A 22,932-nucleotide genomic window follows, 5' to 3' on the forward strand; every position below is an offset into this window, starting at 1 on the left:
AAAAATGCCTTAGAATCAGAAATGATCTTGGACTCTTAACTCAAAAATGTAACCTAAATAATCTAACTTGAAAACCAGAAACTAAAATTTATCCGAATTCAAAATATTCTAAACCAGAATGTAGAGTGACTGTGTCTATATAATCAACTCAATTCATCCGATTTACAGGTCTATCTAAATGTCTCTCTTGTTTTTTGTGCATTTAATTAAATGTCCCAATTCTTTTTTGAGAAAATGATTTGATGGATGGGATGTGTGATGGTTAAAAGATTGATATTAAAAAAATTGTAATAATTTGAAAGTCAATTATTGAGAGGTGAATGTATTTGAAAGGTCTTTTTATTTTAAGAATTTGATTAAATTAATCTCTTTATTAATAAATAGATTAATTTAGTTACGTAACTATTAAAAAACTTAAATAAAATTAAACCATTATTGTTTAGCAAAGTTAATATTAAAATGTTTATGATTATGTAAATGAATTTTTTTATGCTGAGTTAATTTCTTTTGAAGTTTTCTTGTTCTTTAAATAGAACTGAAATTGAAAAAATAAATTATACGATAAATGTTAATTTTATTATAATTTATTATTATTTAATTCTTTTTAATAATATAGGCTAAATTGATCTATAATATTAATATACAGGGACCTTTTGATATTTGAATATCTGGGAATTAATATCAGAATTTGTATTGAATCCACTAATTTTTTTTAAAAGAATCAAATATTAATAGAAATTTCAACATTATAAAAATGGATTCATTTCAGCAAATTAAAGTGGAATTAAAAATACATTAAACCAAACAATACCTTCTACAACTCTGAAAAAAATAAAAATGGGAAATCTTTACAATACAAACTCTACAAATATAAGTGGAAAAATTATGAAAGTTTCAATGGTGAAAAAAAAAAAAGAATTTGAAAAACACTTTAAATTCAGTGCCTGCAAAAAAAAAATCTTATTATATCAAACCCTTTTTCTTTTAAATGCTTAGTTGTTCCTCTCTAGGCAAGCTCTGAACGGTGTCCGACCACCGTCCCGGTGAATGTTCACTACTATTCGATGAAACTTGAGCCTCGGCCCTTACGTCTCTAATCATCTTCAAAACTTCCCGCATCATGGGACGGTTCTCGGGCACAAGAGCAATGCAAGCCATTGCTATGTTCAAAAGGGATTGAAGCTTCCCCTCGGACGTTTCGTTACCTGACGTAGGTTCGTCCCCAGATTCGGTCTCTTCCTCTCGAACCGATCTTACCCATTGAGGGATATCCGAGCCGTGTTCTTGAACAAGGTCTTGGAAAGGAGTTTTGCCCGTTAGGAGTTCAAGTAGGAGAACGCCGAAGCTATAAACATCGGCCGGTTGAGTCGATGATTTTCGGATGTCCCGACATTCGGGTGCCCTATAGAAAAAAGTGGCCGCACCTGGCTCTTCTGGTGACTCGGGGTCTCGGAATAACGTGAGACTGTAATCCGTAAGGCATGATTCGAAGTCGGGACCTAATAAAACGTTCGAGGATTTTAAATTCCCATGAGTTAAGCCTGGATTTTGGTGAATGTAAAGTAATCCAGAAGCTAAATCCTCTGCAATTTTAAGACAAGAAGTCCAATGAAGAGGCTTTCCACCACCATTGGTTCTTGTTCCTGCAAGGAAAAAGACCAGTTAAAAACACTTATGAAACATGTAATTTCCATGTTCCTAATTGAAAACCAATCCAGATGGCTTGCACTAAAAGTTAGATTACATTTTACTGTTTTCATTTAAAAATTAGATAAATTAGTCCCTGTTTTGATTTTTTAATTAAAAATTCTATTCATTCGTACTATTAAAAACTGACATAGCGCGTACATCATTTTGACATACAGAGACATTTTTAATGGGACCAATTTGTCATTTTGAATAGAGGGATAAAACACAATTTAAGTTTTAGTACAAAAACATCTATGGTACTTTCACTCAATTTTTGCTTAGTTTAGTTTAGAAAAATGAACATTTCGGTTTTTAAAAAACCAAAATATTACATATCAAAACCGGACCGAACCGAACCAGAATGTAAAAATGCCTAGAACCATTTAAATAATAATTTAAAATTTTACCTCAAACATCTACAATTTTCATAAACATCATATTCCATAAAACTAGAAATTATATATAATATATACATACACTATTACAACCAACAAAATGAAAAGGAAAATAATGACACCATAGGGTTAATTGAATACATAACAAATTATAAAACTGAGAATTCAGAGAGTGGGGTGAAGGAACTGACAACAATAACATGCTGAAATGTCAGACCAACACAGTTCCACAATGAGTTGTCAAAATAAAGCAAAACACTGTTATTAAAATTAGAGAAGCTCATGGTCTAAGTCGAATCATAATTCAATATTGTTTACTAGACTTAAACCCTATCTAAAATATTTAAAAAAAAATCTTATTTAGATATACTCAAAATTTTAGGATGCTTTTATTATAGAAAAAAGAAAAGGGCATTTAACGGAACAAACTAAGAGTATGTTTAGATGAACGGTGATTTTGATAAGATTAGATACTATAATAATACTGTAGCGTGAGATAAAACTAAACACACAGTACGTATATCCAATTCTACACTAAATAAATTTTCAGCTACCGTAACGTCTATTTGTAGGCCTATAGAGAATGTAAGGAAACACACAGCTTAGCTACTAGGACAGTCCCAACGAAACATTTCCCAATAATAGATTGTACTCTACTAAAACCACTAATTGCAATGTCGGGTTTTGAGATATTATTTTTAAAAATCGGATCGGAAATCGAATTGACCAAACTTGCAATTTGTCAGTTCAATTGAAAAATTATTAAAAATAAAATATTAATTAATTCTTAGTTTAACCGGTTCAATACTATTCTTCATATTGATACCTTGATTCAAAGATCTAGTTTCGAGTTTTAAAATTTTCACATTTAGAGTTATTCTATAATCAAATAATTAGGGTTTGTTGAATTAGGTCATTTCAAGTTTTGATTGGGGGAGTTAAAATTGTTGAGCTATGAAAATGGACAGATCAAATCTAATGAGTATCACTTTGGGATTTCATCATATTCTAAGGATAAATCAATATTTAGCCTTTGATCCTTTATTTTTTTCAATTTGATCCTCGAATAAGATACGATAACATAACATTTTAAGATCGTAAAATTTAATATACAAAAAAAATAAAAATTCAGATGATATCATAACACAATCTTAAAATGCCATTATTATCATACCTTAAAAGTGGAATTTAAATTTAAAGATTAAATTAAAAAACAAAAACATTTGTGGGTGAATGAAATTATAGAACCTAACCCATGGCCATCGTATTATTTTATGGGTGGGATCTCTGAAAAGGACCTTTTTAATGGGCACATCCAAAAACGTGCAATGCTAACTTTATTCAAAGCAATTCAACTTTTTGCAGACAAAAACAAACAAATTATTATACCTAAACTGCTTTTTTTATATATAATATTCAAATCCTCACGTTTCGTGTGCTAAACCCTAAGATCATGACTAAGAATGTGACATCTGCAATCCTAATTATTTCTACTTATTTATATAAATCTTTAAAAATTTCACTGGTATAAATTATTTTAAATAAGAACAAATAAATTAAAATTAATTATAGTTTAATGTTACTAATAATTAGACTTAAATTTCAAATCCAAAAATAGATTATTAAAATTCTAAAAATAAAAGTATAAAAACTAAATTCAAATTTAAGATAAATATAGGACTGATAGCATATTTTAACCTTTAGATAGGCTACTTTCTTCCATTCTCAAAAAAATTACCATTGGTTTAAGGTTATTATAAGTGAGTGGGTTAATATTTTTGTCCCAAAACTACAATGAGTATTTTTTAATAATTTTAATTTTTTAATTGTAATAAATTTAAACCCTAAACTCTAAAATATGTTTGAATGAGTCAATTTTCTTTTAAATAATCTCTGATCATATATCTACTCTTTTTAATATAAGACTTAGAATTACTCATAATTCCTTCTTTTAACTCATAAATATAAAGATAATACGCTTTAGCGCATTCAAACTTACGTTTTCCTATATTAACAACAATACCCATGTTAATCGAACTAAGACTTATTCAATAACAATAACGTAATTTAAACCCTAAACCCTAAATGAAATTGACTAAATAAACTCGATTCATGTAAAAAATTATAATAAAAGAATAGAGAAATGATTATCAATTTTGGGTTTGAACCTAACTCTAAATTATGATTTCTATTTATTATTTTGAAATTAAATTTTAATTTTTTATTTTTCTAAAATGTTAAATCTTTTAACTATTTTTATTAAAGGACAGACATCCACTCTAACTCATGATACTAATGTGATTTTTCTATACTGAAAGAAAAGTTTTTAAGAAAAAATAAATGAAAATTTGACAATTTTCACCTTAATCTGTAAATATTTTTCATTAATCACTTAAATGACCCTAATTTTTTTAAAAAATTTCACATGATAAAGTGGCATTTGTAATTAAATCTAAATTCAGAAAAAAAAAAAAGACAAGTTGAAAAGAATTCTCAAATTTAGAAATTAAATGTTGGTTTACCCCCCCCCCCAAAAAAAAACCAGGTTTAGAAATCATGCGAAATTAAAGCAGAAGGACTAAATCTAAAATTTAAGCATAGCAGAAGAACCAAAACAGATATTTGGCCCAGGAGTTAACTAACAGATGAAAAACATAAATGATTGAAATAATGAAAGGTTCAGTGACCGACAACGTACCATGAATAAGAGAGAAGAGGCTGCCATTTGGGAAATAATCATATACGAGCAGCCGTTCTTCTTTAGCTTGGAAATACGCTCTAAGTGGGACCAAATTAGGATGTCTCAACCGTCCGATTAACTCCACGTGCCTCCTAAACTCTTCTGATCTTGGATACCTAGCATCTTTCAACCTTTTAACGGTCACGATGAACCCAGATTCCATCACAGCTTTATACGTACTCCCCATTGTACCCCTCCCTAATGTCTCCGCCGATGCTTTCAACAAATCCTCAAGACTGTAACTCAATTGTTGATCCCCAGCACCTACAAACACCAAACTCCCTACGCCCTCACTTTCCCAAAACCCTCCGCCGCCACCGCTTCCGCCGTCTCCGCCGCCATTTCCGCCGCCCTCGGCCTCCACTCCCTCTGCTTCAACAACCCCTTTGTTTCTTTTAACCTCATTTGTTGACTTATTTTTCCTTTTAATGAAAATAAAACAAAGGAAACACAACAAGAACAATAATAATAACCCACCAACACTTGCTGCTACAACAATGATGATCAGTTTGGTTTTTTTGTTTGATTTCCGGTTTAAGCTTGGTAAAGCCGGTTCAGTACCGGTTCCCGGACATGGCTTTTTAACTTGCTCACCACAAAGGGCGGCGTTACCTAAAAAAGACGACGTATTGAACCGAACTAAAGATGGGGTTACTGGTATTTGACCATAAAGCTGATTATTTGACACATTGAAGAACCTTAAACTTGTTTGGTTCAATGGTGGAATCGATCCTTTCAACTCATTGTTTTGTAAATAAAGAGTATATAGTCTCTTGAGTTTCAATAAAGAAAATGGGATTTCACCATTGATTTGATTTCCAGACAAGACAATGATTTTCAACCGATGTAAACCCGACAATGATAAAGGGAACTCACCATTGAACTTGTTGTTGTCTAAGTAGAGGATTTTGAGGTTGACTAAACCTGAAAGGTTAGGTATTTGACCTGAAATGGAATTACCTTTGAAACTCAATACTCTAAGTTGATCTAAAAGGTTTAAGCTTGTACCATTTAATGAACCAGTTAAGTTCAACCGCTCTAATACAAGCTTTGTTATTCTTCCATCTTTGCATTCTTTGACACCTTGCCATGAACAAAGATTGGTGCTGCTTTGCCATTGTAATGAATTGAAAGGATCAATGGTTGATTTTAAAGCTAAAAGTGCTTCTGCATCACCTGATTTAACAATAGGAACAAGAGAAAGGACAGAGAAGATGATGAAGATGAAGGTTAAAAGAAGATAGTACCTTGAAGAAATAAGTTGTTCCATTTTTTTGAAGCTTTAAAAAGGGAAGAAGAAGAAGAAGAAAGAAAGAAAGAAATGGGGTTTCTTCAAATCAACATCTTTATGCAAAAAGGATCAAAAACCCAATTTTTTTTAACTAAACCTTGAGATCTGTCATTGGTCTTACATGCATAAGAAACTGTAGAAAAATATTGGGTCATTTTTGACTGAAACTAAGAGACAACAAAGGGGAAAAAAGGTTTTTTATATACTTATATACAATGAAATGAAAGCTTAAACCGGGGGTGGGGGAGCTATTAGCATTAATGGGGTTTCTAAAATACCACACTAAAATGCTGAAGAATCATTTTTTTTTTTTTTTTTTTTTGGTTTCTCGAACTTGTTAATCTTGAAAACACTCACGGACAAGGCAGCGTAGTGTTCACGTGAGTTTATCACAGAACTTGCAGAGAAAATAATGATAATAATAATAGTATTAACTTTTTTTTACTATGATTTTTTTCTATATAGCAACTAAAAAAATATTAAATTAAACTATTTATACACACTAAGACCAACTTTCTTTTTAAAAGCTTATTCTTGGGCTTCTGAAATGTGGTTTATGACATATACATACATACATACAGTGATATGCAAATCACTGAATGGTGTAAACAGCAAAGACCCAGAACTTAAAAAGCTTATAGAAATTCAACCCAATGCTAGAAATCATTCAAACAGTACAAAATTGGCAAATCAATAGGCAAACAAAAGGGCTTTCAAGACAAAAAAAAAAAGTACTACAGCTCAAGTGGTTCTATGTTGAATTAGATCTACTCGTATTGAATGTAGTAATAATAATTCAAAGAGAGATAGGAGAGAGACCGTGTTTATGAACCAGTGTTTCAGGAGATAGGTGAAGGGATTGAAGGCATAGCAAAGCAATATTTTTTTTTTCTGGTTTTGGTTTGGAGAGTTTAAAGGTTGGGTTATTTAAGTAGCTTATAATTCAGATTTAAGCCAGTTCAGTTAAAATGTTGTTATTTGATGATATATGTTTTATTTTAATTTAATTGGAACGTATAAAAATTTGTATATTTCTGGTTTTAGTCCATTTACTATACAAAATTTTGTGATTCTATCTCTATATTTGGTAAGTTCAAACTGGTAATAATGTATATAAGCTATTTCCTTAAAGTTAAGGATATGCATAATTCAATTAAAATCAAATTAGTTAGATTAATTAGTCTATCATTAAAATTAATTCGATCAAAGATGAATTAAATATTTTATAAAATTAGATTATTGATTAATTTAATTTAAAATAATTAAATTATCAAGATTAATAATAAATATTTTATACTATATAAATGCCCAATAGATTGGAACTATTAATAGGCTGTGGTACAAAGAAAAAGTTAAATAGAATTAAAATATAACAAAAATAATGACTTAAAATGAAAAATAAAAATAAAACCCAACTCCCCTGTGTTTGTCAGTGTTTTTTTTTTTTCCTTTCACGCTGCTGAAGTGAACTGGTCCTCCCTTCTTCAGTAGCTTTTTTTTTACCTTATTTTTCTCTTTTTCATTTCAAGTTAACCGCATCATTTAATCTTAACAGATCTTCGAAGCAAAAAAGGAAAAAAAATATTTTTCGAAACCCCGTCGAATTAACTAAAATTATTTCAGTTTTAGTTATTTTTGTTAAAAAATTATTAACAATTAATTAAATTAACGATACTACCGAATCGATCACTCAAGCAGAGGGATCAAAACATTATCGACCAATATTTTAAAATTTAAAAAATAAATTATATCAAATTAAAGTAAAAAATTTAAATTATAAATTTTAAGATAATAGAGGGGCTAAAAACAGAATTAATCCATCAATACTCCGGACACTGGTCTGACCTGAAACGTGTAATAAATAATAAAAATGGAAGACACGTGGCGAAAAGCGTGCTTCAAAAGTAGTCGAATTCACGTTAAGAGGAGAGATCGATGTTTGGTCTGGGCTAGCTGTCACGTTGGCTTCAAGTCAAGATTGGGTAGATGTGTAATTACACATTTTATTTTATTATTTTTAATTCACAGTTCGGAGGATGGTCGTTTTAGGACAATCCCGACTACCTTGCCGGAAATCTAGGTGCAGACCAGACTTCATCATTGACTCAAACGCAAATTTTGGTTGATTTTGTCAACTTTTAATTTTATTTATATATTATTAGGTTGATTTGCCGTAGTAATTAAGGCTAATTAAAAATTTATGTGATCACTAAAATGAAAGACAAAGCTATAGGATATGTTACCGTGTAACCCAGTCGAACTTGGATAGTGACAATTCAAGTTTAATTTCAACTTAAAATTGGTTACTCGTTAACCAATTCTCATACGAGCTCATTCATAATTAATAAAATTTTAATTTTATACTTAAAAAGCTTAACTAAACTCATAGACCATTTGAATCGATGCTCAAAATTGATTCGACTCGAACTCGACAATAATTACCAAACCAAATTCGATTTTAAAAAAAAATCGAACTCAGAATAATAATTTACAAACATTGATGCGTTTGTTTACATCCCTAAAAACCACTCTTACCACTTTCGGTAGTCCACCTCCATGGTGAAAAACACACACTTCATCCCAAATGAAAGCGACTAAATGCAAGAAAGAGTTGGGTGAAGAGATCCCAACACCCAACACCATAACCCACAATAGTATTCCCATGAACCATATTAAACCTAGCTCCCCCGGTGGGCAAAGATTTCTAAATCCAGCCCCATCTGAATTTAAATTATAAAAAACATATGAAAATAAATTAATAATTTTAACATATATTTTAAATTTCAATCGTAAAATACATAAATATTAATATAATTATATTTTTATTAATTTATTATTTTTAAAATAATAAAATGAATTCTCTATGGTCAAGCCCCTAACCTAACACTTCTAAACCAAATCAAATTAAAAATAAATCAATTTATTAATCTGAAAACCGAAAAATCCGCTTAGATTGGGGTAAAACTATAATGAATTTTGCAATACAGTTGAATTTATCAATATAATCCAATATCTTTATTATACTAATCTAAAATATTATCTATGTTCTAGATCTAGAAAATGAAATGGTTTGATGGTTAAAATATTGTTAAAATATAAATAGGCAATTACACCTTAACTGAAGCCCTCCCCATATGTGTATATATAAGGCTTGGCTAAGACTTAGAATGGTAGGTTTTTGTTCTATCAACAAGTCAACCTTCAGGCTTCTATATATTGTTGTTCAAAGTATATTTAATAACCCCTTCCATCTCTCCACTCAACTCAACTCTATATTTTGACTCAGCAATATCAAGCATCAAAGCACATCAACTCTATAAATCAAGCATGTGCAATCAAGTCCGGTATGTCTCATAGTTCTATATGTTTTAGGTTCATCCATGTATTCAGCAAGATCTTTACATACATACATATTTACATGCATACATACATAAATTACATATATATTAGTACATGCAGGATGTTGCAAAATGGTATCGATTTCTCATCAGAACCTACAAACTTCCTTTAGACAGATTAAAAGTTTGTAGAATTCATGTACCTATTTTGCTTTGTCTGCTCTCTTTGCAGGGTACAGAAGGCATGTCTTAGCATCGATTCTTGCAATTTTTTCTTCCTTGTGTGTCACTGTTGACCTGCATAGATCAGTGTATCGGATGATACTGAGTAATACCTCGTCTTGGTGGCAACTTCCGTAAAATGAAAAGGACCAAAATTGAAGGTAATATCTCCACCAACTGCCCAATAAAAGAAAACAAAACGAAAAGAGAAAGTTTCTGAGGATAGTTGAACGCCATCTTTGTAATCAACATCAAGAAACAACATTAAAATACTTACATATATATATATATATATCATCAATTTCAGTAATTCCTCTCCATTTTGGTAGCAAAATAGAAAAAAAAGTTCAGTCAGTTTTCTTTCAATTTCCCCTATTTTAGAGAGCTACATATATATATATACTTGTTCAACAGAGAAACCTAGAAGTTAGCCTCTAGCCTTTTATATAAACATAAGCAGTTAAAAGAAAGAGAAAAGAATTAGCAAGACATGAAGAAAATATTATTAACTGTACTCTCAGGTAAAATTATTATCCCTAAAGTTCGAGAACTAGTTTACAAATAATGATAATAAAGTCGCAACTCACAACTGCATCTAAAAATTTCTTCCACATAACAATCTGATGGCAAAGTCTTATAAATTGCTTACGAAATTTATTGAAATATGCATTAAATTTAGCAGCAAAATAAACAAGGAAACAAGGAAGTGGCAATCTTCTCAGTTTTCCTATGGCAATGAAAAGGGTTAAGCAACCTCCACACTGAATTTCAATATGATTGTTTCAATCATGAGAAACTTAGAAACATGAAGAAATATTTATTAAACATACCAGGTAATATATGAAGTTTAGAACTGGATGGTTCAGAACATTAAGATCAGCAGCTTTATCAAATGCATCAAAGCACATCTAAAACAAAAATTAACAATGGAGCTCAAATTAGCAAACGCTTTGGACAAACATCATCATAGATGAGCAAAGTCCAAGATATGAAATTCAGTAAGATGCATACTACTTTATCACCATTGAATAGATCAACAATTTAAACCAACTAGCAGCTAAGGTTCAACTAAAATGCTTTCATTTTGAAACAGAAGTGCTATAACATTATGGGAAAATATCTGGTACACTGCAAGTGGAGTTTTTAGAATCCACAAGCAGAGTTAGAGGGCTGACAAGTATCATACAGAGGTATAGTAAAATATTAAAAAATAAATATTAAAAAAAAACACGTGGAAATTTTTTAGGGTTGCTTATGCAATAAAAACAAATACACTGCCAGTGTACCAAATACTAACCCTAACAATATACATACCTAAAAGTTTCACAAAAAGCCTAACAAAAGGTGTAGTATTGTCAATTTGAGATTTGTAGTGTTAGTAAAGCCAGAAAGGAGATTAATAATCTACCATAATGCATCTGACTAGGAAACATGAGGAGCATATGACAGTCACATAACCAACCTGCCAAATAAAAAAAGAAATAACAATAAAAAATTGTAAATAGAAGGTCAAATTGTTGTACTTAAAAACCACATCTACTTCCAAAGTAAATATGTACTTCTTGCAGCTTATTTTGTCGCCCTTTGGACTCTACAGGGAATCGCTGCAACATTAAGAAAAGCCTGCAAGGATTGAACTTATTACATATACATATACATATACATATACATATACATATACATATACATAGAGAGAGAGAGAGAGAGAATTTCAAGGTATATATATAGTATGGTTACAATGTTCACTTACAAATGAATGGGAGAAACTGTAATTACGGCATAAACGAAATGAATAGAACAAAAAGGGTCAGCCATAATTTTCTCTGGGAAGTACCAAATAAACATGAACTAATTTATCAGCAAAAAATAATAACTGTTCCATAACACTGTTGCCAACTGAATTATCAATGATGAGCATAGATGTTAGAATATAGGTGGTTGAGGATGTGTGGACACGTGATGTGAGAGGGACATTATCACACCTAGATAGCTCTCATGCATTTAAAACACTTAGCAACAGTACAATATATGGCAATATTACCTTCCACCATATAGTAAAAACCCAAGGGCTGCGAACAATGAGACACCTGCCCATTTACGTAAGTCAGGATCAAAAACTTCCATTCATTATTGAAATACCATGCGATTGCTATCCATAAAGGATTATTAATTACCAAGTGATTGTCCATAATAAATCTATAGAGCGTCCAAAGTTAAAAGTTAATTGTTAAATGTACTAAGGACACAACAACTACTTACCTGCAAAGAACATCTTCGATATGATGACCAAAACTGGGATATACTTCCACCATAATACCAGCCACATTGCAATCTGAAATCAATTCCACCCCCCAAAAAAAAAAAAAAAGCAAATAGAAAAGGGAATTTTATTAACACCTCGTCACACTTCCAAATAAAGTCAAGTATCCAACACTTAAAACATGGTTGACAAAATGACTGAAGTTGCTAGGATGAAAAAACAATGTACCGTAGGTTCAAATTTACTACTAAAATCTGCAAAAGGTGCAATTTACATCCTAGTCACTGTTCTAGTAAAGGAAATATTATCTTCTAACCTATCTAACACCTTAACAAGTTTTTTTTATGGTTTAAGTCTCATCTGACCAGCTCATGATTAATAGAGGCCAGCATCAGGGTAGCTTGTTGGCAATATTCCAGCAGAAGAAACTGTGTAACATAATAAGAAAAAGGAACCTATTGCTAAAACATAAATATGCAGTGTGCACAGGTCCAAGTCTCATTTACTATAGCATCACACATTATTTAAGTATAATATAATTAATGAGAAGTTCCAACCAGGTTAAAGGTACTGTGAAAAGAAAATCTAAAAAAGAATGGTTAAAGGTCAGAGCACTAATTGCCAAAGGAACAAAGTGCTAACAGAAATGGAATACTGAAGCACTATTAGCCATCCAACTCCATTGCTGAAGCATCTTAGATGTGATGTCTGAAATCATGACTAACAACAGTTGGACAAGAGTACAGCTAAAAAAGAGAAGAGGACAAATTGAAACATAAAACACAAGCCATTTCATTTATCGTTTTAGTACATTGATAGCTGGGACTATAAATGTAGGTGCCAAACTCAACTGACTTAATGGAGGCAATAGCTATGAGAAAGAACTTCAGAGTATGACATAACAACCAACACCAAGAAACTTCTGACAGAAGATAACAGGTTTAACTTATTAGAGGTTTATATAACATATGAATGAAAAGAGGCACAAATGCCTTGTACCTTAAATAGAATTGCGCTAACAATTGGCATAATAACTGAAGTTTGATAGAAAACAGGTACAGGAATAGAACAAACTACTTATTCACAAGAAATAAGGAGGTGACTCAAGGTATACTGTAGCAAGTTCGTACCTCCAAATGTAAAAATTATTCTGGACATATGCAGCAAAGCGGTCCTAAACAGACCAATTTTAACCATCCCAAATTTGCCTTTTTACTTGTTGCTAAAATGTGTCTTTTGTCTTTAATTAAAGACCCCAAACCCCAATATTTATCTCATAAATATGAAAAAGTTCTTTAATTGGACCCTTGAGTATTACCTAGCTTGATTCTCATATAATGAAAGAACTAAAACAGATATTAGTCTACCGCAATCTTGTCACATGGAGGACGATATTTAGACTCTCCCTCCAAGGAGAAGGATGAAAAATAAACATTAGCTAAATAAATAATTAAGCAAAACTATATATGACCGCTGTTTTTTTACAGAACATGACTAGCTTCCATTTTCCAATAGAAATAATACAACTTCAAATTCCTTTCTGTACGCACTTATAGAAATAATAGAGCATATGTTTCACCTGAATGGAATAAACTGCCACATTTATTGTAAAGAAAATTGGCCTCAGTCCATCAGTTGACTCGGCACGTGCCTGTTTTAAGATGGGCAGAGTTTAGATAAAGCTAAGTAATTCAAAACAAGATAGACCAGGGCCGCAAGGCAAACTCTCAAATAAGCTAACCTGGTAGTAGATCTCAGCCCAAAACAAAACCAAAAGTGTATATGTCGTGAAGAACACTAGACTTGGCATGTCCAGCAAGATGTGTCGAACGATCTAAACAAAAATGAAAGTAAGCTACCTTAAGCAACAAATTTTGAATCATTGAAGCCCGAGTATATATAAAAAAGAAAACAAAATGCGCAATCATTTATCACAAACCTCTGGATGTAAGTCCTGCACATTCCGCCTGAAAATAAAAACTAGCCCACGAACTGTCATATGAACAAAAGCACGATAAATACACCAGAATAAGAATAAGTATAAGAATCCGCGAAAAAAAAGTGATAAACAAAAATTTCCTGATACAAACCCCCATTCACAAGAAAATTTAGAAAATGGAAGACCTTCTGCGTGGTCCAACCGAATTCGGGAACTCTCAATTGTATCCGTACCAATTGAACCTATAAACATTAACAAATAAACGAGTTAAGAACAAAGATGGTAGCAATTAATCGCTAAAGAGAATCTTCATACATTATATAAAAGTACTACTAAAAAAGAATCTTTACTGTAAGCTATCATCATGCATCAATGTTCCTAGGCAACTCGATCAAACAGAGATAAACCCTAATTACTTACAAACAAAAAGAAAATAAAAGAGGAACGGAAAAGAAAGGGAAGGAGAGGCCGTACGAGAGCAATGACGGCGATGAGGCCATAAAGGGCGGTGAGAATGTGAAAAATGCGGTCCTGCCAGAGCGGTGAATCGTTAATGTCGTGCCACCAATTGGATTCGCCGTTCAGATTGTACGGTATCACCGCCTCGTCGACGCCGTAAAGACCCATCAAAATCTCTCTCTCTCTCTTTCTGGTGTTTTTTTTTTAATTGAATTTCCAAATTTAAAAACAATTAAAGCCGAAGCAAACAAACACCGCCGGCGCGAAACAAGGTGGTTTTTAATTTCATGTGGAGGGTACCGGCAATACCCGGTAACAAACTTGCACGATGACCGCATTCTCGTCTTACGTGTCGTTTCAAATGATCGCCACTTCACGCGCTAACACCACGTGGCATGGCAGATATGCTATGGGCAAAATGAATGACGCCTATATAATATATACTAAAGGTGATTGTGACTAGACATGTTGAGTTACGTTCAAAATTTATAAAGGATTTTTAAAAATAGTAAAAAAATTAATATAGTATATTTATAGTTAATTATTAAATTGTCATAAAAAACATAAAATTATTTATTACATATAATTAATTATGGGATAAGTAAATTAATTTTTATATATTATGTAATTTATAATACATAAAAATTAAATTTATAGTAATATATAATATAATTATAATGTAAATATTAAAAATTTAAAATAACAATTTAATTTAATTAAATAAATATAAATATATATTCTTTAAATTTAAAAAATAATATGAATGAGTCCAAAATAGGCTTTAGTTAACCATTTACAAATATGAGTGTGTTTAGGTAAAATTTTAGGCCTATATTTAGGGTCGAGCTTGGTTGAGGTAAATATAAAGTGTGTTAATACCATGCTTATATCAATCTTGAACCTGACCCGAATCGACCTATGAACACCTCTAGTTTGATTTAAGTTGACTTGGTTTTATGTAATTGTATTAAGAATTTGGTTTATATATTTGTATGACTTTATTAATTTTAGAATATATTTTTTATCAATATGTTCTATTTGGGTATTTTATTTTTCCTTTAATTATTAAAAATTATTAAATTTATTATTTTATAGATAAATTTTTTATTGAAATAGATATGGTTTAACATTAAATTTATAATTAATGATATTAGTATGCATAATAAGTCCTGTTTAATCATTTGTATTAAGTATAATACTACGTATTATTAAATCCACATATTATGTGATTATTATTTTATATTATCATTAAATTTAAATTTTATAGATTTTAAAATTATTATTTTATAGATTTTAAAATTATTATTTTATATATTTGTAGTGTTTAAAAATATTTTATAATTTAACATAAAAATCTATTGTTAATTATTTTTGCTATTAATAAATTTTTAATAATACATTATAAAATAAATAATTATCATTTATTTATATTTTTTATATTAAGTAATATCATATAATATAATTATTAATATCTATTATATATATAAATTTTAGGTTTTTCAAGTTTTTTGGTTGGATTCATCTCAGATTTAAGTTAAAACTTGATTTTGAACTCGAATGCTTACAAACTCAGACTTTCTCGAGCTTTTGAATTTTTTTAATTTTAAGTTTTCTCGAACTCGAATGTCGTTACGAGTTCGGACCTATTTTTCTAACTCTATCGACCCATAAAATATTATTGTTTTTTTATTTTCAAAATATCGATCCTCATTCTAACATTTTTTTTTTTTACTTCTTAATTTCAATAACAAATGACTCGTGTGTCACGGGACTAGAACAAATCTAATTCCTTGACAGTCGCGCCATGCTGGCAAAGGAGGGGCATCAGATTCTTTGTTTATATAAAGAAAAATGGAATATAACTTTCTTTTTTCTTTTTTTACGAAAGGGTATAACTTGTTTTAACATACAAGAAAACAACATCATATCATGTGTGTAGAGAATTTGGGTTTATACTTTGGTTCAAATTGCTCTAAATTCTTGTACTTTTCATACATTTAGATTTTAGTCCCTATAATTTTCTCTATTTTTTTATTTTTAAAAATATAAGTCTAACTATTAACATTGTTAAAGATCATCCTTTGCATGGTTACCACGAAAAAGGCAAAACCAAAAAAGGTTGCTTTAAAAGGGGACAAAAATAAATAATAAATTATAATGTGTCAAAGTACAATTTTACTATCGTATCAACTTATGATTTCATAAAACTTGAAGGGACTATATAATGAATTTATCATTTTTTATTGACCAAGGCCATTGTTTTTATTTGTTCGGTCTTTGGTCATGTTACCAAGTGAGTATTTTATTGTTTCAAAATTGTTACGCTAGAGAATTTAACATAACTATAGTAGTTTTCAGCAACTAGAGGGATTAAATTATTAAAAAAACAAAGCAATTGGACTAAATTTCAAATATATAAAGAGTACGGTGAAAAAACATCTCTAATCTCTCTCAATATTGAAAGTAAACAACTAAGGACAATTAATGTCTTTTATCAATTGTACATAACTTTAATTAATATAATAACAAATTTAGTTTTTCATGTCTACATGTTTAACCTCAACATCAACACATTTACACAAGCGTTGCTGATAAACCGAGACTAATTTGACAAAATATCTAAACTTCGAGATCTAAATTTGTTATTACACAAATCAAAATCATGTATAATCAAGGAAAATCATCAACATCAAAACTAATTATATTTAATCACTCGTTTTCGAAATTTAAAAAAAATAAATAAATAAATCTTTTTACATACTCAAAGAATATGTTAGCCTTATACTTTGCTTACTCTCTGGTTTATGAATTTTAAGATATAAAAGCACAAATTAATTATCAAGTTGGTTTGTAAAATTGGTCATTGGAGCATATTGTTCTAAAGATAAGTAAGCAATGCCTGAGAGTGGGTTCCGTGGAATTTTTTGTTTAACAGGTTACTAATTAAACTATAATCTCTTTTATATATATATATATATATATTTTTCAAGTATTATATATTAATATAATTTTTTTATTTTATAAGTTTTTTTAATAATTTTATTCATTTGCATTTATATTATTTTTCATGTTTTTTAACTATTAATTCATTTATTAATTTATTTCGTATTTTTTTATTATTTATACGTAGCGGTTTGATATAAAAAAATTGTATTTTCATATTGTGTTCATGTTATTTTTTTTCTTTTCATAATTTTCAAATTTTTAATTCGATTTTAGGAAACATACCTAAAATAATTTCTAAAATATGAGTTTTAGGTTTTTTATGATTAATTATTTATTTTCTTGTTATGTTTACGAAAAAAGATTGACACTCGAACCACGTAAAGACTTCAATCTCCTTTTTCATATGTTTTATATGATTTTATGTGTTTAATATTTAATTAATTTTTACAATATTATAATTTTAATTGCAGAAATTAACGTAAAATAATATTTTTATTTGAATTGTTGGATATAATTAAAATATATCAACTTATCCAAAAATTATAATAGAAAATTTTCAAATAACAATTAACATTATTAATTCTATTCAAATAATAACTCTATTTTACATCAAGAAAATTAACATAGATAAATTAAATAATTTTAATTATTTTTAAATTAAATATTATAATTATTTTTAAATGTAAATTTAGTAATACGATGTAAAATAAATGATAGTATCATTAGTTTAAATTTTTTCTAAATTTGTGCTTATATATATTATTGATCATAGATATTTGTTAATATATTTATTTCTTGGATAAATTTTAAAATTGTAATTTTTTTCATAGAAATATATATGGGTTTTAATTTAATTTTCAAATAGTATAAAAATTACTACATTTATTTATTATATACCTTACTAAGATAAAATTGATATGATATAAATTTTTTATACTTTGAAAATTAGATTAAAATCAAATAAAATTCATATATAATTTTAAAATTTATTATTTAAGAAAAATGGTTTAACTAGTGGATAGTGAGATTAATAAAAAAGGTTAAAATATGTTGTCAGTCCTTGTACTTCTACATAATTTGAAATTTAATTCTTGTACTATAAAAGTTAACGGTTTAATTTAAAGATCTTAGTCCAATTATTATCGTTGTTGGTAGTTTCACTCAAAATTTGTTAACTTAACATGTTTATTTTTCGTCAATCATATATTACATCATATGAGGATAGCTTAGTGAACATGTCAAGTTGACAAATTTTGACAAAAAATACTAAAAATGTTAAAGATTTGACTAAGATTTTTAAATTTGAAAAGTAGGACTTAATTTTTATCTTTTGTAAGTATAGGGATTAAACATGAAATTTTGTCAAAGTAAAAGGACTAACAACAAAATTTAACCATTAAAAAACATCTTAAACCAATCAATACAACATGACATCATTAGGAGAAAAACAAAACAGAACCATTTAAATAATCTTTATGATTAATTAATTAATTAATTTTCAGGGAAGACACCACAGAAGGAAAGTTCTCATGAAGAAGGGAAAGGTAAAATTTTCAGTCTACACTTTCCATATCGGTTAATATATGCTATTAGTCCCCATACTTCTATAAAATCTGGGATTAGTCTTTATATTTTAAAAGTACTACTTTTTCAATTTAAAAATCCTAGCCCGGCCATTATCATCGTTGGTAGTTTCTATTAAAATTTCTCAACATATTTGTTTTTATTCAATCATATGCCACGTGAATTGAGGGCAACGTAATCAACATGCTAATTTGACAAATTTTGACGGAAAATGCTTATGATTTTAATGATTGGATTGAGATTTCTAAATCTAAAAAAAAAAGTGAGACTTTATTTTTTAAACTTTTCAATAATAGAGGCTAAATTTCCAATTTTATCAAAATAGAGGACTAACAACATATTTTAAACTTCCATAAATATTATTTTTCTTAAAGGCATATTAATATTAATATTATAAAATATAATTTTTTTGAAGACACAAAAAAACTAATATTGGTTAGTTTATTTTTATTTCAATTGTATAATTTTATTTATTTATTTTAGACATGGAAATAGAGGAGGAACCTCGCGATGAGAAAGGTAAATACATCAATTTACACACTTTGTACATTAATATTATTATTTTTATATAATTTTTAAAATGAATTTTGATCTCAACATTTTAAACAAAATAAAGAATTATATAAATTATTAAGAAACAGAGAAAGTATGTATTATATGCTTTTATCGTACAAAAAACTAAATCTGTTCAAGGATCGGGTTAGTTATTTAAACTAGAAGGTTGAGAGTTTGAACAAAATATTATACCGGAAAAATATGTTTAGATAAAAAAAAGTAAGCTCATTTAAAATATGGATCAATCTCGGGCTCAAACATTTAAAGCCCATCCCATTTTCTAAGTTTGTAATATATTATATTATATTATATTTATATATTATGTATTTTGTAAGATATGAAAATTAAATCTACATTAATATATAATAGGGATAATATATATAAGGTACATGAATTTGACAACTTGTATTTATTTAGTATCTAAACTTGAAAAACGCAGGCGAACTTTGTACTTTTTTTTAGGTACCTAACCAACACCATTAAAATATATTGATGTGGTACTGACGACCAATAGCATAGTGATACGTGGCAGTCTTACATTTCAGCATGTGAGAATTTTTTTTTTAATTTTGTCATATATTAAAATATGATATCGTCATATGTCACTATGCTATTAGTCGTCAATATCGCGTTAGAGTATTTTAGCATGTCAATCAAGTACCTAAAAAAATCAATTTAAAAAAAAAAGATACCAAATAGGTATAAGTTGTCAAGTTTAGGTACCTCGTATATATTAATCCTATATGATATTATAATGTAAACATTAAAATTACATAAATTTATTAAAAGTTAAATTATAAATAATATAAATATTTTTAAATAATAATAATAATACCGGTAAGTCTAAAATAAGCTTGAATTAGTTATTGACAAATACTGGGGGCTTGGGTAGAATATTAGGTCTATATTTCAAGTCAAGCCGAGCTTGAGCAAGTATAAAGTGTGTTAATGTCATGTTTAAACCCAACCCGTAAACACTTTTACTGGAAACTAACACATTTAAATAAATAAATAAATTTAACCAAACTATTTATATTTCAAAAATAAATTAAAATAAAAAACATTGTATAAATTGCATATTCGAACGACAATATATTATTTTATTTTAACTTATTTATTTTTATTTAGGTGCGGACAAATTTAAGGATGGAACGAAAGGTATGGTTTATATCGACATTGGTTACTGTGTTTCGGGGATACATTTTTAAAATATATATAATATACAGATGCCAACATTTAAAAAATAATTAATTTTGGCATTTTATATTATATAAAATTGAATTAAAATTACCATTAAATGAATATATTTAGAAAATATATGTTTAAATATTTCTTGAGCAGTAATTACGCCACGTAAAATTGCATAATTATTATAGTGTTTATATATTATTCTGATGTTATATAATATAATATTTTTATTTTAGATATCGACGTGTGTTCTGAAGACGGACCTGAAGAGACATCGGAAGGTAAGGATTTAATCTACACTTTTCTAAAATATATATCCTTGAATATTATTGAAATTAATCTCTTGAGTAATAATGATGCAATAATTATCATTATATATTATTTTAAAGATTTGATTCTTATATTTAGTATGGAGGCTGCTACGTCTCGGCCTCTCTAAAATGAAATTTTTTATTTAAGTTATTTTTTTAAAAAATTTAAATTAACAAGATAAAATTATAATTTAATCCCTAAAATTTTATTTCAGAAATAATTTTGCATATTGAAGACCAACACCAACATAAAGGGAAAGGTAAGGATTTAATCTACACTTTTTTCATATTAATATTGGTTAATATCATCGGTGAAGTCAGGAAATTTTTTCTAGAGGTCGAAATAAAATTGTAATTTTTAATATAGTAAAAAATTACAATTTTACCATTTTAATAGTCTATCATTTTAGGGGATCGGGCCCTACCAACCCCTACCTATGCCCCTGGTTAATACTTTTCTTTCAATTTGTATCAAATTATATATATTCTATTTCCCAAAATATATATTAACCAATATATTATACATGAAAAACGAACCTGATTTTTTATAAAATTATTATTAAAAATTTATTTAATGAAATTAGTACGAATTTTTATTAATTAAAGAACTTATTTTAAACCAAAAATTTTAAACAATTATTTTATTTTTATTTGTTTATTTTAGATACAGCATCTTCAAAGGATATACATGGCGATAAGAAAGGTAAAAATTTTAATTTACACTTTTATATACATACTGGTTAATATATATTTGTTCGAGATAAATTTTAAAATTAAATTTGAATTTTGATTAAATATATAATATGAAAATAGAATATACACGTATAAAATTAATTTCAATTTTAATTTTGGTATGGCAACACCTTTGAAGGACAAAGGAAAAGATGAAAACAAAGGTAAAAACTTTAATGTGCACTTAATAAATATTGGTTAATATATGATTTTTTTGGGATAATTTTAAATTTTATCTTGATTAAATATTTAACTTAATTTATTTATTTATTTTAAACAAATCAGTTTAATATAATGTCACCGGGAAAATAATTAAATGATTTATTTGTTTGTTTTTATTTTAGGTATGACAATAACAGTCCGGAGGAAAACGTAATGAAGAATCGAAAAGTAAAAACTCTAACCTATATGTCTAAAAAGTAAATTATTTTAGTCGAATTTACATTGTTAAAAATTTGAATTGAAATTCTCGTGTCATATCACATATTAAATCAAAAATAAAAATAAAAACCGCTTAACTAGGTTAAGATGAAATTATTTTAAAAAAACATATTTTAGACAAATCAGTTTAATATGATATCATTGGAGAAAATAATTAAATGATTTATTTATTTATCTGTTTTATTTTAGGTATGACTACTGGTTTGGAGAAAAACGTGATGAAGAAAAGAAAGGTAAATACCTTAATCTACACGCCTAAAAAATAAATTATTTTAGCGAATTTATGTTGTTAAAATTTTGAATTGAAATTCTCATATCATATTGCATATTAAATCAAAAATAAAAATGTTTTAACTAGGTGAAGATGAAATTATTTAAAAAATATTAAACAAATCAATTTAATATGGTATCACTAGAGAAAATAATTGAATGATTTATTTATTTATCCATTTTATTTTAGGCATGAGTTCGAAGAAAAACGAAATGAGGAATCGAAAAGTAAAGACCTTAATCTACATGTGTAAAAAATAATTTATTTTGGCTAATTTTACATTGTTAGAGAAAATAATTGAATGATTTATTTATTTATCCGTTTTTATTTTAGATACGACTACAAGTTTGGAAGGAAAACGCAATGAAGAACGGAAAAGTAAGGAACTTAATCTACATGTCCAAAAATTATATTAATTTAGCCGAATTTACATTGTTAGCTAAAAATAATTGAATGATTTACTTTTTTATTTATCCGTTTTTATTTTAGGTACGGCCACAGGTTCGGAAGAAAAACGTAATCAAGAACTGAAAAGTAAAGACTTTAATCTACACATTTAAAGAATAAATTA

The 22,932-nt window shown here is 28.2% G+C and overlaps 2 protein-coding genes and 2 long non-coding RNA genes across 7 annotated transcripts; 2 read left to right on the forward strand and 2 right to left on the reverse strand.

Moving 5' to 3' along the window:
* Window positions 1–763: 763 nt before the first annotated feature.
* Window positions 764–7,052, reverse strand: LOC108480114 (inactive leucine-rich repeat receptor-like serine/threonine-protein kinase At1g60630). 3 transcript variants are annotated; one of them, XM_017782991.2, is made up of 3 exons: window positions 6,072–7,052; window positions 4,783–5,930; window positions 764–1,643 (listed from the first exon to the last, which is right to left on the reverse strand). In XM_017782991.2, the coding sequence occupies exons 1-3, from the start codon at window positions 6,092–6,094 to the stop codon at window positions 985–987; spliced, it is 1,830 nt and encodes a 609-aa protein (XP_017638480.1). In that variant the 5' UTR covers window positions 6,095–7,052; the 3' UTR covers window positions 764–984. The 3 variants fall into 3 exon arrangements, with proteins under 3 accessions (XP_017638480.1, XP_017638479.1, XP_017638478.1); XM_017782990.2 differs by having other exon boundaries at window positions 4,783–5,748; window positions 5,833–7,050; XM_017782989.2 differs by having other exon boundaries at window positions 4,783–7,051.
* A 2,140-nt stretch (window positions 7,053–9,192) lies between these two features.
* LOC108483771 (uncharacterized) lies at window positions 9,193–9,750 on the forward strand. The gene is made up of 2 exons (XR_001871141.2): window positions 9,193–9,459; window positions 9,686–9,750. It is a non-coding gene; the product is annotated as an uncharacterized LOC108483771 (long non-coding RNA).
* LOC108483770 (protein TOM THREE HOMOLOG 1-like) lies at window positions 9,407–14,785 on the reverse strand. Of its 2 annotated transcripts, XM_053026693.1 has the most exons (12): window positions 14,349–14,785; window positions 14,026–14,116; window positions 13,875–13,927; window positions 13,677–13,769; window positions 13,515–13,586; window positions 11,935–12,007; window positions 11,717–11,762; window positions 11,235–11,298; window positions 11,084–11,137; window positions 10,506–10,583; window positions 9,953–9,990; window positions 9,407–9,852 (listed from the first exon to the last, which is right to left on the reverse strand). In XM_053026693.1, exons 1-11 carry the CDS (start codon window positions 14,499–14,501, stop codon window positions 9,979–9,981), a joined length of 789 nt encoding a protein of 262 aa, XP_052882653.1. In that variant the 5' UTR covers window positions 14,502–14,785; the 3' UTR covers window positions 9,407–9,852; window positions 9,953–9,978. The 2 variants fall into 2 exon arrangements, with proteins under 2 accessions (XP_052882653.1, XP_017642832.1); XM_017787343.2 differs by lacking the exon at window positions 9,953–9,990.
* A 3,977-nt stretch (window positions 14,786–18,762) lies between these two features.
* LOC108482804 (uncharacterized) lies at window positions 18,763–22,008 on the forward strand. The gene is made up of 7 exons (XR_001870947.2): window positions 18,763–18,823; window positions 19,347–19,382; window positions 20,547–20,576; window positions 20,843–20,887; window positions 21,133–21,177; window positions 21,582–21,620; window positions 21,994–22,008. It is a non-coding gene; the product is annotated as an uncharacterized LOC108482804 (long non-coding RNA).
* The last annotated feature ends 924 nt before the right edge of the window (window positions 22,009–22,932 follow it).

This window comes from Gossypium arboreum, chromosome 4 (assembly GCF_025698485.1).
Source record: "Gossypium arboreum isolate Shixiya-1 chromosome 4, ASM2569848v2, whole genome shotgun sequence".
Classification (NCBI taxonomy): Eukaryota; Viridiplantae; Streptophyta; class Magnoliopsida; order Malvales; family Malvaceae; genus Gossypium; species Gossypium arboreum.

Excerpts from the sequence above, each read along its gene's own strand:
- LOC108483770 (XM_017787343.2), bottom strand. The coding sequence starts at position 14,501 with ATGGGTCTTTACGGCGTCGACGAGGCGGTGATACCGTACAATCTGAAC. Across the intron at positions 13,928-14,025 it reads AAATTTTCTTGTGAATGGGG|TTCGTGGGCTAGTTTTTATT; the intron begins GTTTGTATCAGG and ends TTCATATGACAG. Across the intron at positions 10,584-11,083 it reads TCCTAGTCAGATGCATTATG|ATGTGCTTTGATGCATTTGA; the intron begins GTAGATTATTAA and ends TTTTTGTTTTAG.
- LOC108480114 (XM_017782989.2), bottom strand. The coding sequence starts at position 6,094 with ATGGAACAACTTATTTCTTCAAGGTACTATCTTCTTTTAACCTTCATC. Across the intron at positions 1,644-4,782 it reads CCTCTTCTCTCTTATTCATG|GAACAAGAACCAATGGTGGT; the intron begins GTACGTTGTCGG and ends TTTTCCTTGCAG.